The sequence below is a fragment of the Psammomys obesus genome, unplaced genomic scaffold (genome assembly GCF_907164565.1).
Source record: "Psammomys obesus unplaced genomic scaffold, mPsaObe1.curated_primary_1811, whole genome shotgun sequence".
Lineage (NCBI taxonomy): Eukaryota > Metazoa > Chordata > Mammalia > Rodentia > Muridae > Psammomys > Psammomys obesus.
The window spans coordinates 13244360-13260801 of NW_026596069.1; the positions used below are offsets into that span (position 1 = coordinate 13244360).

The window sequence follows — 16442 nt, forward strand, 5'->3', positions numbered from 1 at the left end:
ATAGATAGATAGATAGATAGATAGATAGATAGATAGATAGATAGATATGAGAGAGTGAGAGAGGGAGGGTGACAGACAAATACATGAGTCAGGGAATTATGGGAACCAAGAGGTTCCATATCCCTTCATCTGAAAGCCAAACAACTAGGAAAGCCATCTGTAGTGTTAAGTGTGATTAAAGATTAGAGTGAGTCTCACTTTGCCTCCACGCAAACTGTCAATGCAGTGGGTAGGATTTTCCTTATTTCTCTTCCTGTTTGTCCATTGTGTCCCCTAACTTACTGGATGAAGCTCCTCTTCTCTGGGGAGGAAAATCCACTTTGCTGAGCACACCAATTCAAATACTATTCTCATACATAAACTTCTATGCAGACATACTTGTGCCTTATGTTTAATCAAATATTCAACTATTTCATTACTCACTTGACACATGAAATTAACCTTCAGATATATTGGACTTACAGAGTATTCTTTTCATCATTTTATTATTATTATTATTACTACTAGTAGTAGTATTTACAATTTATTCCCTTTGAATCCCTGTTGTAGCCCTCTCCCTCATCTCCTCCTGGTCTCACCCTCCCTCTTTTTTCCCATCCTATCCCTCTCCCCTAGTCCACTGATAGTGGAGGTCCTCCTCCCCTATTTGTCTGACCCTGGCCTATCAGATCCCATCAAGACTGCCTAGATCCTCTTCTTCTGTGGGCTGGCAAGGTCGCCCTACAAAGATGAAGTGATCAAGGAGCAGGAAACCGAGTTCATGTCAGAGATTATCTCTGCTATTCTTATTACCACCCTTTTGTATTCAGTCATTTTTATAGATTTGATTTTAAAAATTTTTATTTATCTTTCTTATGTGTGTTCCTATGTGTATGTATGTGAATGTATGTGTATGTGTGTATGCATATGTATGTCACTGTATGCATATGAAGGTCAAAAGACAACTTGAAAGGGCTTGCTTTATACTTCCAACATGTGAGGCCTGGAAACAGGAACCATCACCTGCCAAAACTTTTTTTGAGTCCCAGTTAAGCCATTTCTAAATCCATGCATAAATACATTAATGATAGTTCTCCTGTGCAATTCAGTGATACAGAAACTAGAGCTGCATGTGAAGTCCCAGGAAACGTGAGAACATACAGCATTAAACACCTTTAATCTACACAGAGCACATATCATATACTGTGTTTCAGGCTTTCTGAGGATATGTTCACTATTCTACCTTAAATCAAATCTATAATCAGATAGTAAAAGATGGAGTCGGCTTCCTATCATATCCAAAAGGTATTTTCTTTAGAAGTTGGCATTGAGAAGTACAGTGCCTCATGACTTTATTCCTCCCAAACTGGAGCAGTAAGTGGACATTTCATAGTCACAGGGGGAAAAAATCATAGTTAAGATAATCAGTTCACAGAGCTACTGTTTGGATTCAAATCTTGACTTTATTTGCTATTTATAAACATTGAGAAATCTGGTTAATTAGAACACTCAGGCTTCATTTAAGTTATGTATAAGTCTTAGAGTGATGCCTGAGACAAAAATCAAAGCTCATTATTGTTAAACAGATGCTTTGCAAAGGTTTACTTAGGGAAGAAGTTATTCTCATTGGTATTTGGGCAACTGAAACAAAAATTGTTTTTTTTTTTCTATTACCCTCATGATATTTTAAAAAGTTGTTCATTAATTGTTTGTTCTCTTGAATGAATTTTATTCTTAAAATGTATTGCACTCCAAAATATGATCATCCAAAAGTTGAAAAATAGACTTGTTACAATTACCCTCAACACCAGTGTCTGAGGAATAAAACATAAACAAAAACATAGCTGTTTTTGAGTGGTGATAATGCTGCCTCTTTTCTCTATTCAACTGAAACAAAGAAGTAGATGCAGTGATAATAAATTATTTAATACCTCAAATACCCAATATGTGGAAGTTCTAGAGCGAGTAATAATACTTCTTAATAAACATTTCTAAATCGCAGACTCCTATTGTAGAAGGAAGTAGAAATAATAGGGCCGTTTCTTTAGGCGAAGCGATTTCTGAATGAGCTCAGATTTTTGTTGTTTTATTTTAATATTAACATTACGATGCATAAAATAGAAGTATTTTTTGTTATTCCTTCAGAGAGAGGAGAGAATGTTTGTTGAGGTATAAACCCATTCAGTAGCTTTTTGTTTCCAGCAGAGCTGAGTTCACCATTGTCTTGATGAGAGAAGTTTGTCTGGTTTTTTGGAAGCTGTTTCTTTGTCTGAGGAAACAGATACGAGAAAGGGCCTTATTGGGAAACAGCTGTAAACACAAAGGCAGCCAGTAGACTGTTATAAACACTAATTTCTTCTCTTTGTCATGCATTTAAAATTTTCACTGTTTCATGATATCTCTGAAAATCTTTCTGTCAATAATAAAAACAAGTACAAAATAGTCATCCTTAAATTCTCTTTCCTCTTTGTTTAGTAACTCAGTAACCTTTGGTAACTGCTGGTGTTAGTGGGGCCGTATAACATAATATTCTGTAGATCTATTTAATGTCTAATTAAGCTCCTTATCACACATAAACATAGATTTTCACTCTGGCCAGTTCCCCCATACTAATTCTCAAATTAGTAGATACAAAGAAAAAATATGTGATTATATAAATATAAATTAAGTATCTTCAAATTACAAATAACCTAAATTAGTTTACCTGATGTAGATTTAGAATGGTCTCATTTACATATGGGTACATATGCACTCTAAACATCAAATAGTCCTCTACAGCGGTCATCGATCGTTAACAGTGAGAATGAATTTTAAATATTTAATTTTTCAGATTTTAAATTATTTATGTTGAAATATGTAGTGCATCCAGTTAATCATCTTGCTTTAAATTTATCCTGTCCTTAATACGGACTAAGGTAACAATAAATGTATCAGGAAAAAGCTTCACGCATTTTTACTATATGCAAATCAGATGCTATTTTAAGATGCTCTTATAGATAACTTAGAAATCTACATTAAAGTATCATGTAATTAATACTACTATACTCAGTAAAATTTTTATAGTCTTTGCTGGGCAAATTAATTAAATATCTTATTCTTCAGTTTCCAGTTTGTTCAAAGAAAATTAATACAGCCAGACGGGTTATGCACTGAAGTCATATCTACTTCCAACAGTATGACTCAATATTTCCATTGTCAATTAATCACAGATTGCTCCTTTTATTAATATAAATATTGAATAGAAACAGTAATTACTCTTGGAGTGCTAAGTTCAATAAAACTTTTCTGCAGAGATGGAACTGTTCAGTACAACTATAGACGCTCTTGAAATGTTACTAGTGTGGTGGAGGAAATGAATTCTTAAATTTATTTGAATTAACATTTATTAAAAATTTACAGTGCCACAGATCCAGAGTTACCAAGTAATAAACATGATTTTTGAAAAAGAAAATTTTAAAAACAGTAGGATGAAAAGTAAAGCCTAAAAATGATGGTTCACACAGAGGACTAAAAAGGAGCAATGTCCCCCTTTCTTTTCAGTCTCCGGCACACAGCTACTCCAGCTATGACTCTGGCAAAAACGAGAGTGTTGATCGAGGTGCCGAGGATCTGTCACTCAACAGGGGAGATGAAGATGAAGATGAGCATGATGAACACGAGGATTCTGAGAAGGTGAACGAGACGGATGGTGTGGAAGCAGAGAGGCTGAAAGCTTTCAATGTGAGTTCCCCGCGTTGTGTGGCTGTGTTCTGACCACTTCACGTTCATGCTGTTGCTTGTTGGTCAATGTGAATATTTTAGAACCATCTTTGTTTAATTTTCAGAAGGATTTTAAAAGTACATGAAACACTCTTTGCCAAGCAGACACCAGAATTGCTGTTTTGTTTAGAATGTTAAAGCCAAGTGGGTGCTGAGGACTGGAGTTGTGTTGTGTGAGTATGCATTTCCACCTAGGTTGAAGGAGGCTCAGCTTAGTCCTCTGATGTGATGCCTGTTTGTCATCAGTTATTTCCTCTGCTTTCCTAATTGTGCATGACAAGAGAGTCAACTGTTTGTTCTCAGAGAGGAGTCCACTGTGCAGTGTGGCAATGTCTCAGTCCCATTTACCATTAAAAGCAAATGTAATGAGTGCTCAGCTGTTCTGATTCTACTGTTATTTTCTGATTTTTTTTCATTCTTTTCTGTCTGTTTGTCTGTCTGCTTTCCTCTTTCTCTTCCTCTCCTTCTCCCTTTCTCATTTTCTTTCTCTCTCTCTCTCTCTAAATATATATATTTTTACTTAATTCAACCATTTAGAGAATCTTCAAAGAGTGTTTGCTTAAATTTTCTGGCTTTCCATTTGCAAAATTCTCCAGTGCATAAACCAGAAACAGAATTATTTTTTCCTCTTGGTAATCAAGACAGGAAGCTAGGAAGAGAAGAGAGCAGTCCTCCAAACCCTTCTCCTCTGTCTCCCTCTTGCCAACAGATGTTTGTCAGGCTGTTTGTAGATGAAAACTTGGACCGAATGGTCCCAATCTCTAAGCAGCCCAAAGAAAAGATCCAAGCTATCATTGACTCATGCAGGCGACAATTCCCTGAGTATCAAGAGCGTGCCAGAAAACGTATCCGTACTTACCTCAAGTCCTGCAGGCGGATGAAAAGAAGTGGTTTTGAGATGGTGAGTTATAAATTGAATACAGCCCTAGATTCCATCCAAACCCCACATGTAAACCATGGCACTATTTTGTTTCCATCTTAGCGTCTTTATGTTTATTTTTTCCATAATGTCAGGTCAAAGGGGTTTTTTCATTTGCTCGTGTTTATTCCCCCTTTCTTTTTCATCTTCCCCAAGCATTTATTCCCTTTGTTTATATATGATAAGGACTCTTCTTGGGAGACCAGTGCTCACAGAACCATGTGATAACCTTTTCGTAGACACAAAGGACAATATGAGAGAAAATCAGGGAGAAGCCAATCATTGCACGTCATCTGTGTTTGTTTCCTTTCTGTCACTATTCAAGTGCATGTGAGGTTTATGAGTCTCGAAGGTACAATTGTTGCTTTTGGCATGTGAGAATGGCTCTTTTGAATGTAAGGAAATGGGCTCATCTGCTGTCTAACAAATAGAAAGCCTTGAAAACTAAGATGGGAATAAAAGTCCTTAGGTGAAAACTAAGCCCCCGTTCCCCTATGAATATTAGCCTCATGTCATGAATGAGGCCATTCTTTTTTTCCTATTCTTTTGTGCTTTGTAGAAGATGAGTTTACCTAGCATTGATTACTTTGGGGTAGAAGCTGGAAATCAAAGTGTTGTGAATTTCTACTATTCTTTTATCTACATAAGTCCAACAAACATTGACAATGTATGCTTGATGTTTTTCATATTTCAAACTACGTATGTGCTTACACAAATGCTAGCTGCTTGCTTGATTTCTGAAGTTATTGAAGTGCCAGGCTATGGTTCTACCTAGGACACACGAGTAGTCAAAAAAATGTTCTACCACTGTGATACAACTCCTGCTGTAGAAGGATTTTAAACACTTTCTAAACATGTTTCCCCCTCATACATGAAAGAAGGCTAAATAAAAGTCTGTATAACTAGTGCTTGTGATCTGACCTGGCTGTTTCTGTGTGATGGGCAGAAGTTACTAAAGATGAGAGAGGTTTCACCATATGGCTTTATACTTTGAATTTCATAGTGGTAAAATTCTACTAAGAAATGAACGACAGTGTAAGAAACTCCATCTTTTATCAATTTTCATATCGCTCTATGCTCAGTTTTCATCATCTCCTAAGCGGAGATGGTCTTCCTGTACTGTAGAGTGCATGCTGAGGACCTGTGTAGGGGTTCTGCATTCACCACCTTCAGCTATCTCCTACCTGTGCTCAGCTTGCCCTCTGCAAAATACAATCACCCCATTTCCTAGCTCTGGGAGAGTTCCCATCTGCTAGCACAAACAATGTTTCCTTAGAAACCCCTGAAAGTCATTTCTGGCACAAAGTATGCCTTCAAAGGACTTGAAATAAGGAAGCATTATTATATATTATGTATGAATTTGTCACCTGAAGAAAGATTTCCTGTGCTGTTTTCATTTAGCAATTGCAGTGCCTTTCAAATACGTATGCAGTTCTTATGATATTTATGTTGAATTTAATAAGGAAAGTTGGAGAACTGAGCAGCTAGGATTAGATAATACAAGTAGCAAGAGAGAACAAATGACTTGCTTTAAGAACACGAACCCATTTCCCTGTTATTGATTGCCTAATTATGATCCACACACTAGGAGGCAGATATGGGACAACACTGATCTCACCTCACCACAGCCCTGGTTTTGACATCATATTCAAGGCCACAGATGGGTGGTGTAAAGTTCCAGTGGCTGCGCTGGAGAAATGGCCTAGCCCCCGCAGGCTAGGCTGACACACAAAATTCCCCTCCGCGACAAAGTGTATCTTAGGTTATACGGCACATATTTTCTTCTTTTAATAAAAATGAAGATAGTATCATATATCAATAGTATTTTGCTAGAATTTGATAGTACTTACCATTCAATAAGAGAGATTCCATCCTTTAGTAAAATTCATCTTATTATTTTCATGGTATGTAGTTTTATATTAATCATTTTTGAGAGGATGAATTCATCACAATTATATTTTCAAAAAATCTTTCTCAGACACTACATTATTTAAAAAAATCATTGTCATTTTATTAATTGTACTTACTCACTTTAGCATAGATTTCAATTCTCTAGAAATTTCTTCTGTTTATGAACGAAAAAAGTAGATTGATACAAAGTCAGTATGTTTTACAAACTAATCTTAAACACGCCACAAAGACTATTTAAGCCTTAATATTTTCCATCTGCTCATTTGTCCATTCTTTCAGTGCATATCGTATAAATTGCACTGAAAAGGTAACAGCGAGAAATAGGAGATGGTTCTGGTGTGTTGTTATTGAGGAAAGAGCATTTCTTGGTCATTATGCTCCATTGCGGTGACCCATTCTCTGACATGATGTGCTCAAATGCAAATGAGAGAGTCCTCTGTTACTCCATGGAAGATGTAGATGAAAATCAATAGGGTAACAAGCAATTTCTGTCCTCTTCGTGACTACATCTTCCCTCGTGTGGAATGCCTTCTTGGAAATAAGAAACTTACTCTTCAATAGGCATGCTCGAATGTTCTTTTCATGTTTTTTTTTATATGCATAGTTTCCTCACTATGGGATTATGAATAGGATTTCGATCCTTTTTAATAGTTACCTCTGTATGACAAAGATAAAAAGGAAAGAAAGAAGAGGAGAAATCATGGCTAGTTTAGAATAATTAAAGCTAAACCAAATATTCTCTTTTAGTTTTAAAATAACCACACCTGGATTTTAACATTTTAAACACTAAAACAAAATATTTTCTTCTGTCCTCATAGTTTATGTAGGAGTGTGTGAAGAAACTCAGTCATTTTCAGAATCAGTACATTTCATGTGCATCTTGTTCCCTAAGATATCGTAAGTCAATAAGGAAATCAAGACATTTTAAATACGTTTGTCAAAGGTAACTGTAAAGTGCAGGGTTATTTTGTAGGAGATTCTGTATCAATCAATAAGCTTAGGTCTCCTACCCAGGGTCGCTGAAACCAGAAGGCCTCAAAAGCAGAGAGACTCCAAACCTGCCGGACTGTGTGTTTTCTGTTGTTTTTTTTTTTTGAAATTAAAAGTAAGATTTCTGCTTTGTTCTTTATCACAATATACATAAATTATCACAACATAGATGACACACATGTTGCTTTTCTGCCACCGTCTATATACACTCTGTCCCTGTTTAATGTTCATGTCAGTGTGTTGTCCACTGAATTTAATAAGAGTTACCTGCACGACTATGGAAGGCTCAACAATTATATATGCAAGCAAGGGCTACACCATCGATGAATGTGACTGCCCCTTTCCCAGCAAGCATTATGTGACTATAGGTCCTCAATGAAGGGCAGGGCTGAATGAGCCCCTACCTTGCCCATGATGGAATGCAGATGCATCTATTATGTAGGCCTCTTGCTGGTACCCATGGAAGCTTTAAGTTCAACAGTCATATCCAGAAGACCTCTTTCCCTTACATTGTTTCAGCCACCTCTTTTGTAACATTCTTTAAACCTTGGAGAGGGTGACATTGATGTCCCATTTAGGTCCAAGCACTCCATAGTTGTTTGTTTGTCAGTAGTTTCACCAACTATGAGTCTATGCAATCACTGCCATGCAGTGCCAACCTTTGGGTGTAAACCCAGATTTTTAGAAGAATGAAATACATTTAATTGGCTTCCTTGGACACATTCAACGAACATTATTACATATATATATATATGTACATAATATATATGTATATACATATATATGTATATACATAATATATATGTATATATATACATACATATTCATATATATGTATTTTTATTGTATTAGAATTTTCCAGATTCATTGGGTTTTGAATGCCATAGCAGAAAAGAAAATGTGTCATGCTTGGCATAGTGTTTCTAACGTATGAGTTAGAATCACTGCATAAAGATTATTTTCTACACATTCTTCACCACCCCAAGTCCTTATCACCAATCTCAAACCATGGCATCTTAAGCATTAGAAAAAGAAATCGAATGCTTAATGAAAAATAAATCTAATAATTTTGATCCAGTTTACAGTCGGTATTCTCAGAGGACTGTAAAAACTCGTTGAGTTAAGCAGCCATTAAATTAAACCTTGGAAAATAATGCTTGTTAAATTGTTATTGATTCCACTGTGTGACTGTGACCCTTAAGTTGCTTCAGCAACTGCTCTTAAGAACAAGAGTTGGTTGTTCCAGTAAATGAATCAGTTTCTCTGAAGGGCGGTGGCCTTAAATTCGATAATAGCTGTAACAGCAACTGATGAAAAGCAACACTTTTGAATAGCACCGGGTTGGCTCCTGTTGACTGTGCAGCACTGTTTCTCTCTTTTGTTTCCAAGGCCTGCAGAGACCTTTGTCTCCTGGCTGCTGATGTTCACATGCATTTTGGTAAAGCTAGAATGAAAACATTTAGAAGAAATAGAGTAAAAAGAGACTTTGAATGTAATATCCCTCTTCTAGCCTCAATTTTGTCTTTATACTAATACAGTCCAAGGAGCTTAAATATCTGAATTCACTAACCTAGGCTTCTCGGAAATTATAAACCTCATTGTGAAGGAGACCATTTTTGCTTGCAGAAATGTCTCATTCAGGTTGTTAATAAAATTTTGCTGAGGATATTATCTACTGAGTTACTAAACATGCACTATAAAAGACTTTATTATAAAAGTCACTTAGAACAGTGGTTCTCAACCTGTGGGTCGCCACCCCGTCGGGAGTCAAACAACTTTTTCTCAGGGGTTTCCTAAGACCACCTGAAAACACAGATATTTACATTAAGATTCATAATTGTGACAAAATTACAGTTATGAAGTAGCAACAAAATAATGTTGCAGTCAGGAGGTCACCACAACATGAGGGGCTGTATTAAAGGATCACGTCCTTAAGAAGGTTGAGAACCACTGTCCTAGAACTTAAGACTAGAGGAATCACTTTTCTGACGAAATATTTGGTGTCTTAGTCCTCATCGCTAGGGCTCTTATCTACGTGTCTTTATTTCCATGCCTCCCTGTCAGAGATTCTGAGCCAGTCTCCCACCAGGGTCTCAGGTGTCCTGAGTCTGTGTCTCCATACAAGCTAGATATACCCGACTTTAGGGAGAAAGTGAGGGAGCAATTTTTAAAGGGCAAGAAAAGTGTGGCTCTAGAAACACCAAAACCTATTCCCTTCATGTTAAGGAAAAATTGGGTTTTGAGCAGTGAGTTTTATCCTCCGCTGGTGGCTGTTGCATGCCACACAAAGTAAAAGGCCTTGTTTTCAGCTCCCTGATTACATCTCAAAGGCCACTGTGGCATCTCCTATTCTCATTTAAGCAGAGTTTATGGATATGTGAAAGCGCTTAGGGAGATGGTGGAGTGGGAAAAGGCCTGGTCTCACAAGCCTGATGACATGAATTGGATCCCTAGAATCCAGATAAAAAGCTAAATGTGGGGATGTGCACCTAATTCCCAACACCCCAACAGCCAGGTGAGAGGTGAGGACATCAGAAGCAGCTGGAGACACTTGGATGAGCGGGTCCAGGGTATGCTGCACCTTGGGCTTAGAAGCCTGTACAAGGGGGAGACAGAGAACTAACTCCTTCCAATCGCCATGTCACCTTGACATGTACATCACTGAGTGCGCAGCTGCTCGACAGTACTCATTCTCTCTCTCCCACACAGTTAATGAATTAATTAATATGCCTTAAGGTGCTTCTTCTTAAGCTGGAAATTCTATCAACCATAGTGTTTGCCCATCCCATGAGTTAACAATGTCTCTGTGGTGTCTCTATACTTTTTTTACTATTTGCATTATCTTTCATACTACGTAAACACTGATTTATACCTTTCTTTGTGACTGATTATCTTAATGGAAGCTACTTAATATGCACATCTGGTTTGAATTTCCAGACTGTTATTTGTAGGTTTTCCCCCTTTGTGGTTCTCAACTTCTTTGCTGCAATCATAGAACTAACTGAACAGAATGTAGGCTGTTTTCACTTGATCTGAGGAGTTTACTCATAACATTTCAATGTAATTGCATACTATAATGTGCCTCTGAGTAACTCTCATACCTTCCCTTCGGGTGTCACAACTCTCTCACAGGTTCAACAGTCTGAGTTTCTGTCATTAAAGCCTTTATTAGCCTAGAGACATAGTCATCGCTCAGACAGCCCAGGCAGGCAGGATTAAAAACTTCAGAAACAGGCTAGGGACGTGGCTCAGATGGTAAAGTTCCCACTGTTCTAGTGTAAGGCCCTGGGCTCAAGCTACAGAACACAAAGGGGGAAAAAAGCCATCTCAGTGGTATGTGCTTGCATCCCATCTCTGGGTAGACAGACAGCAGATTCCGTGAGTTCCTTAGCCAACTCAGATAACTTTGCAAACCTGGAACTTTGAGTCTCTATCTTAAAGTGTGTGGTGCCTCTGGTATACGTATACACACACACAAACATACACACACACCCTACACACACACACATACCATGGAATCATCTAAAGGGTCATGTGTGTTCCACTGTTTTCACAGTCATTATCTAGTCTGATTTGCCCTGAATAAATAATCATGCTGCACGTGTTGCCCTGTTCACCCACCTCCTTAGAACATTGCTTTACCAACCATGCCCACGTTTTTGATCCTTTGAAAGTGTGGACTTCTGTCCCTAGACCCCAGTAAAGTTTTAATTATTTACTCATGCAGCTGATTGGCATTGTCATTTCTGCTTCCTCAGAAGGACACTTTGACTCACAGACTAGCCCATTCTCACCTGTTCCTGCCAGCTGCTCAGATTCATACCATCCAGACTCTGGTTCTTACCACGCTACACTGGATTGATTCCTGACATGTGATGCCTTTGTACCAAATCCCAGCGATGCATTCATTCCCTACACTAACCTCGTGTTCTTCAGGCTCTTGATCATCTGCTTCCCCGTTTACCTATGTTTGCTTTGGGGAATTTCCTTTTATTTCGTACTTGGTCAAGGACTATGGTGAAAACCAACATCTCTTGAAATATCAGATGTCAAAGCTCTTGCCTGGCTCATGTTGAGGGGTGTGGTACATGCCTCAGGTTGAATTCCAATGTTGTAAATCCACTAGGTGTCTCCTCCCAGGGAACTCCTAGGATTGGACCAGATGTGTGCTTATCCATTTAAATAGCCCTTCTAAGGGTAATCTTATGTCTCTCTTTTCTCCTGTGTTCAATCATCATGTTGTGCTGCATCTTCTACAGTTGTATTGTATTCTGTCTTATTGCTGTTACCTCTATACGTTCTCAGCTGCTGAAGTATTTGACTACTCTGCTTTTCAACTGTTTATCTCTGTAGCATCCCCACTGTCCTAAGAGTGCAAGTACTTGCTCATGAAAGCTGACTAATTCCCATTCAACTGAATTAAAAAGGTTGAGTGAAAGAGTGAGTGAATGAAAAAATATCTAATAGTGTGTTACTTTATAGTGGAAAACATGTAAAAAAAAAATAGGTTACTTTTATTGCATGGCATGCTTCAGTATTTTACAAGGAAATTTGTTTGTTTGTTTGTTTGTTTGTTTTATTTTTTTTTTGAGACAAGGTTTCTCTGTGTGGACTTTGTAGACCAGGCTGGCCTTGAACTCAAAGAGATCCACTTGCCTCTGCTTCCCTGAGTGCTGGGATTTACAGGCGTGCGCCACACCTGGCTCTGAGTAAATTTCCAAAACCTACTCCTAACTGAAAACCAAGACTCATATATTTAAGTACTGATCGTGTTTCCTCTACAGACATTTACATAATATTCAATTTTAACTCTCCTTTAACTTTTGACCCATCAATCTTCATTTATGTACTGGGTCATTATTGTGAATATGACAATAACAGTAGTGACCGTCTCTGAGTAAAGCTGCTATGCAGGAAATGGCTATGGAAAAGATCTACAATTATGTGTTGTTTTATGTAGTAATACATAAACATGTTTGCAGAAGTATATGATGTTTCCTAGTGAAGATTTGAATGAGGGTCAGCTGGTTAGAAAGGACTGCATATTTTTGCCATCTTGCATCTCACCCAGCTTTATTCGCAGTTGGCATTAGCCAAATTCTGCTGCTAAGAATGAAGCTGTAAGTCATTCATTTCCAGTTTATTTGTGAAAGATCATCATAGTACTCAAAAAGCAAGGTCAAAACAGTTTGACCATTAATTCATAAATGAAAGCTTTCACTTTAGGCACACGAGGTGGCTCAGACCTGTCAGCTTGGCATCGAGGAGGCCACAGAGGGAGGATTGCTGCAAGCTCAAGGCCAGATTCCTCTATAGTAGGATGCTGTCTCAGACATAAAAAAAACAAACAACAAAATTAAGCTTACATTAAAAGCCAAGATAACATTTTTTAAAATTTTATATCCTACTATTGTTTAAAATGTAGTTTTTAAACTCCTTTCAAACCAACCAAGGTCATTTTCTCAGGGTAATGATCGCAGTCCTTCCCCCACAGACCCATTGGCCATACCTCTTTTTTGGCTTCTTTTCATTCTTAGCTGGGTTTCTCTGCATAGTTTACCTGCTTGCTGGAAATGCTGTCCTTGGCAGTTCGGAGAATTTGCAACCTAAGAGTAATCTAGACACTGCAAGTCTCAGGTCCCATGGGAGATATATGACTCACTTCACCCGTGTAGTTCCCCAAGGCCAGTCACTGGGAACTGAGTCAGCTTCCATACCTTCCTGACCAGAATTCAAGAGGCAAGGTGAAATCAGTAAGGCTTGTTTGTTTGTTTGCCATTTTTATCAAAACTGTATTAAGGACACAATTATGGGCAGACAATCCAGTATTTTTACCACACTCGCAAGCCTTGGTTTAAAATCTTAAGTTCCAATAGTTCAGGATTCAAATGATCCAGAGGACAGGTAGAGTGCAATTCTTCTTACTGTGTAGCATGCCCAGTGTGTGCACCCTGAAGGGGAATATCACATAGATATGGCTATTTTAGTATTTCAAAGCCTTCACAGAAATTGGCAAAATGAATGTCTAAAAATCCATTTTGTCAAATAGGTGTACTATGTTATGACAAATACTTGTTTAAATTAGTTCAGAATTTCGAGGGGAAAAAGTTTATAAAGCGATTGCTGCTGGATGTGGTGTCACAGTCCTTTAATTCCAGCACTCAGGGGGGTAAAGCTAGGTAGATTGCTGCTAATTTGAGGCCAGCCTGGTCTACAAAATGAGTCCAGAACAGCCAAGGCCACACAGAGAAATCCTGTCTCGAAAAATCAAAATACTCTCCCACCAGAACAAAAACAATCAAACAAAAAACCAAAACTGTGCTAGACACTAACATCAGCTAAAATAGAAGTCATAGACATTGGAATTGTATTGTGAATTTGACACATATCTGAGTTATAGATTATACCCATTAAGTATATTTCTTGATTAAGTTGAAGATGATATTGACTTTATATACATAAACCTCTGTAATACACTGTGGCATGGTATTTCTGTTTACTATTTAATTACTGCATTAGTTATTTTTATCACTGTGACAAAACACCTGACCAAAATGAACTTAACACATAGAAGGTTTAATTTGGCTTAAAGAGGGGATACAGTCCTTTATGACGTGGAAAGGTGTTTGTAAGGGTGTGAATTCGGGCACATCGCATCTGCAGTAACGAAGCAGATGGGCATGAACACTGCACCCAGTTCTCTTTCTTTTAGTGTGAAATCACCGTCACAGGAATGCCCTGTTGTCTCTTTGATGATTTTACATGCAGTCAAACTAACAATCAGGATTTCTGATGACACTGGCTGAACCTCAGTTTTGTGCTTTATAAAGCTAGGAAGAATGGTAGCTAGCAGAGGGACTAAGATAAGTCGCAGAGCGACACCATAAAGAGTGCGTGGCTTGCCGATTGCCGACAAACACCCTGCTCAGTCCCATACAGTTGATAAGCTGTCTTTACAATGAAGACTTCTATGAACCTTAGAGCCTGGCAAATAAAGGGCATCTTTCAGGAGCTTACATTTTGACATAGTGCATGATTATGCCATTATGCATTGATATACCATTTGGGGAAAAAATGTGTGTTCATATCAGTCACATACCACGATTATTATGATTTTTTTTTTAGAGTAATCAGAATGGAAGAGAAAAATCTTAATTCACAGAAGCTACCTAAATTTCCACCACTGAATTGCTTGTCTTTAAGGAGTAGATTTTTCTAACAACCTCGGTGGACAACGTAGTTGCTTCTCCATGTGGGCTTGCCTAATATTTGATTGAGCTGCATTTAAAAAGTGGAGTTTGGAGAACCCTGCGACACTAACCCATAAATAGGTTTATATTCTTGATTTCTAAGAACTTTTTTTTATGATCGTACAATATCTTAAACGTATGCCCAAACACCAGTGATCTACAAGATGTCTAGTGTGTAGTCTTAAAGCTAAAAATTGGCAGTACGTTTGATACATTGCCCCTCGTTCTGAAAAGGAATATATGTGTCTGTGGTGCCAACAGCAATCACATCTTAAGTTCCAATTAAAATGTGGCTTTTCAACTCCGAAGCTCCGTGTGACCATTTAGCCATCTGTTGGGTAACACAAGCCCACTAATTTGAACCTAGATAATTATAACTGTAGGAACAGTGCGGGGTAAAGTTCAGCTGGAGTTCCAGTTGAGAATGACTGTTAATTATGAAGAGATAATTACTGAGAGCTTATCTCACACACAGGGGGAGAAATACCAAGTTTCTGGTGTAGGTGCATGTCACAAACACGCCCCCACATGTGCACACAGGCAGATGTGTGCACATTTTAATCATTTCTTGAAATCTTCCTTCAAGATGCATATGCCACATGATGTCTACTAAAATCGCATTCACCGGGAGTGGTGCTGTTCTTCATAAATTCTTCGTTGGATTCTTTGTGTTTTGTTCTTTTCTCATTTTACTACATGAAAGTATTTGTGCTTAAAAGGCCAGTCTCAGCGACAAAGAAAAGAACCTTTCACTGTTGCTGCTGGAACCTGACTAAAACCCTTAGCATACACTGAAGTTAGGTCCGTAACAGAAGCATCAGAACTGGAATGAGTCCTCAGCTGTTAAATTTGGTGGCAGAAGGGGGGGTTTCAGGTTACCATTTGGTGACGCTGCATGCTGCAGAATATTGCTTGAAAAAGAAGCCAGTCACGTGGGTTCCTTTTCTCCTCACCTTCTTGATATGAATCACTGATCTAGGAAGCAAATAAAAGACAAATCATGAAGAAAAATCAAGCAATGCTTTTCACCTTTGCTACATTATCATCAGATCAAATGTCACTGAACTATGTACTGGACAAGAAGACATTCACTATTGACTCACCAGCGTTACAAGCAAAGGGCTTTGTAGAATTACTACATCATGAAATGTCTCTTGCACCTTCATTCCAAACATGAACCTCAGCCAACTCCATGATTCAAGTGAAGAAACTGATTGGCACTTCTGACTGTTCCAATATTAAAAACTTGTGACTCTACATTGTGGCAGAACTTAATCTTCAGGAAATAATAGGGAAGTGTAAGGGACAGATTTAAATCACCTGAAAATAAAGATGTTAGAGAAAATCTAATGTATCCCTTGATAAAAAACAAAATGAGGTTAGCTGTAATGATCTTTCTTCGAGCTTGTTTGAGCTCACTGTAATCCTAAAGTGAAAATAATTTTTTACTGTATTACCAAGAATTTGACACCATACATGCTTGAATCGCGGTGAAGCTATACATGTAACGGACCTGTGGAAGTCATGTAATTTCTCCAAACTTCAGTTTGGTTTTCTCTAATGAATATATAATGTAAATACTTTTCTCAAAAAGTGTTTGGAAAATTAGACAATGAATCTAAGCTTTTCGTATT

The 16442-nt window shown here is 37.9% G+C and overlaps 1 protein-coding gene across 7 annotated transcripts in view; it reads left to right on the forward strand.

Moving 5' to 3' along the window:
* Nol4 (nucleolar protein 4) overlaps positions 1–16442 on the forward strand; it is a 352979-nt gene that overhangs the window by 264738 nt on the left and 71799 nt on the right. For 3 of the 7 annotated variants that reach the window (XM_055625538.1, XM_055625541.1, XM_055625542.1), the window contains exons 7-8: positions 3520–3699; positions 4448–4639. In XM_055625538.1, coding sequence (XP_055481513.1) covers positions 3520–3699; positions 4448–4639 — 372 coding nt within the window. The remainder of the gene's footprint in view (positions 1–3519; positions 3700–4447; positions 4640–16442) is intronic. The other 4 variants (XM_055625544.1, XM_055625539.1, XM_055625543.1 and 1 more) reach the window with 2 other exon arrangements.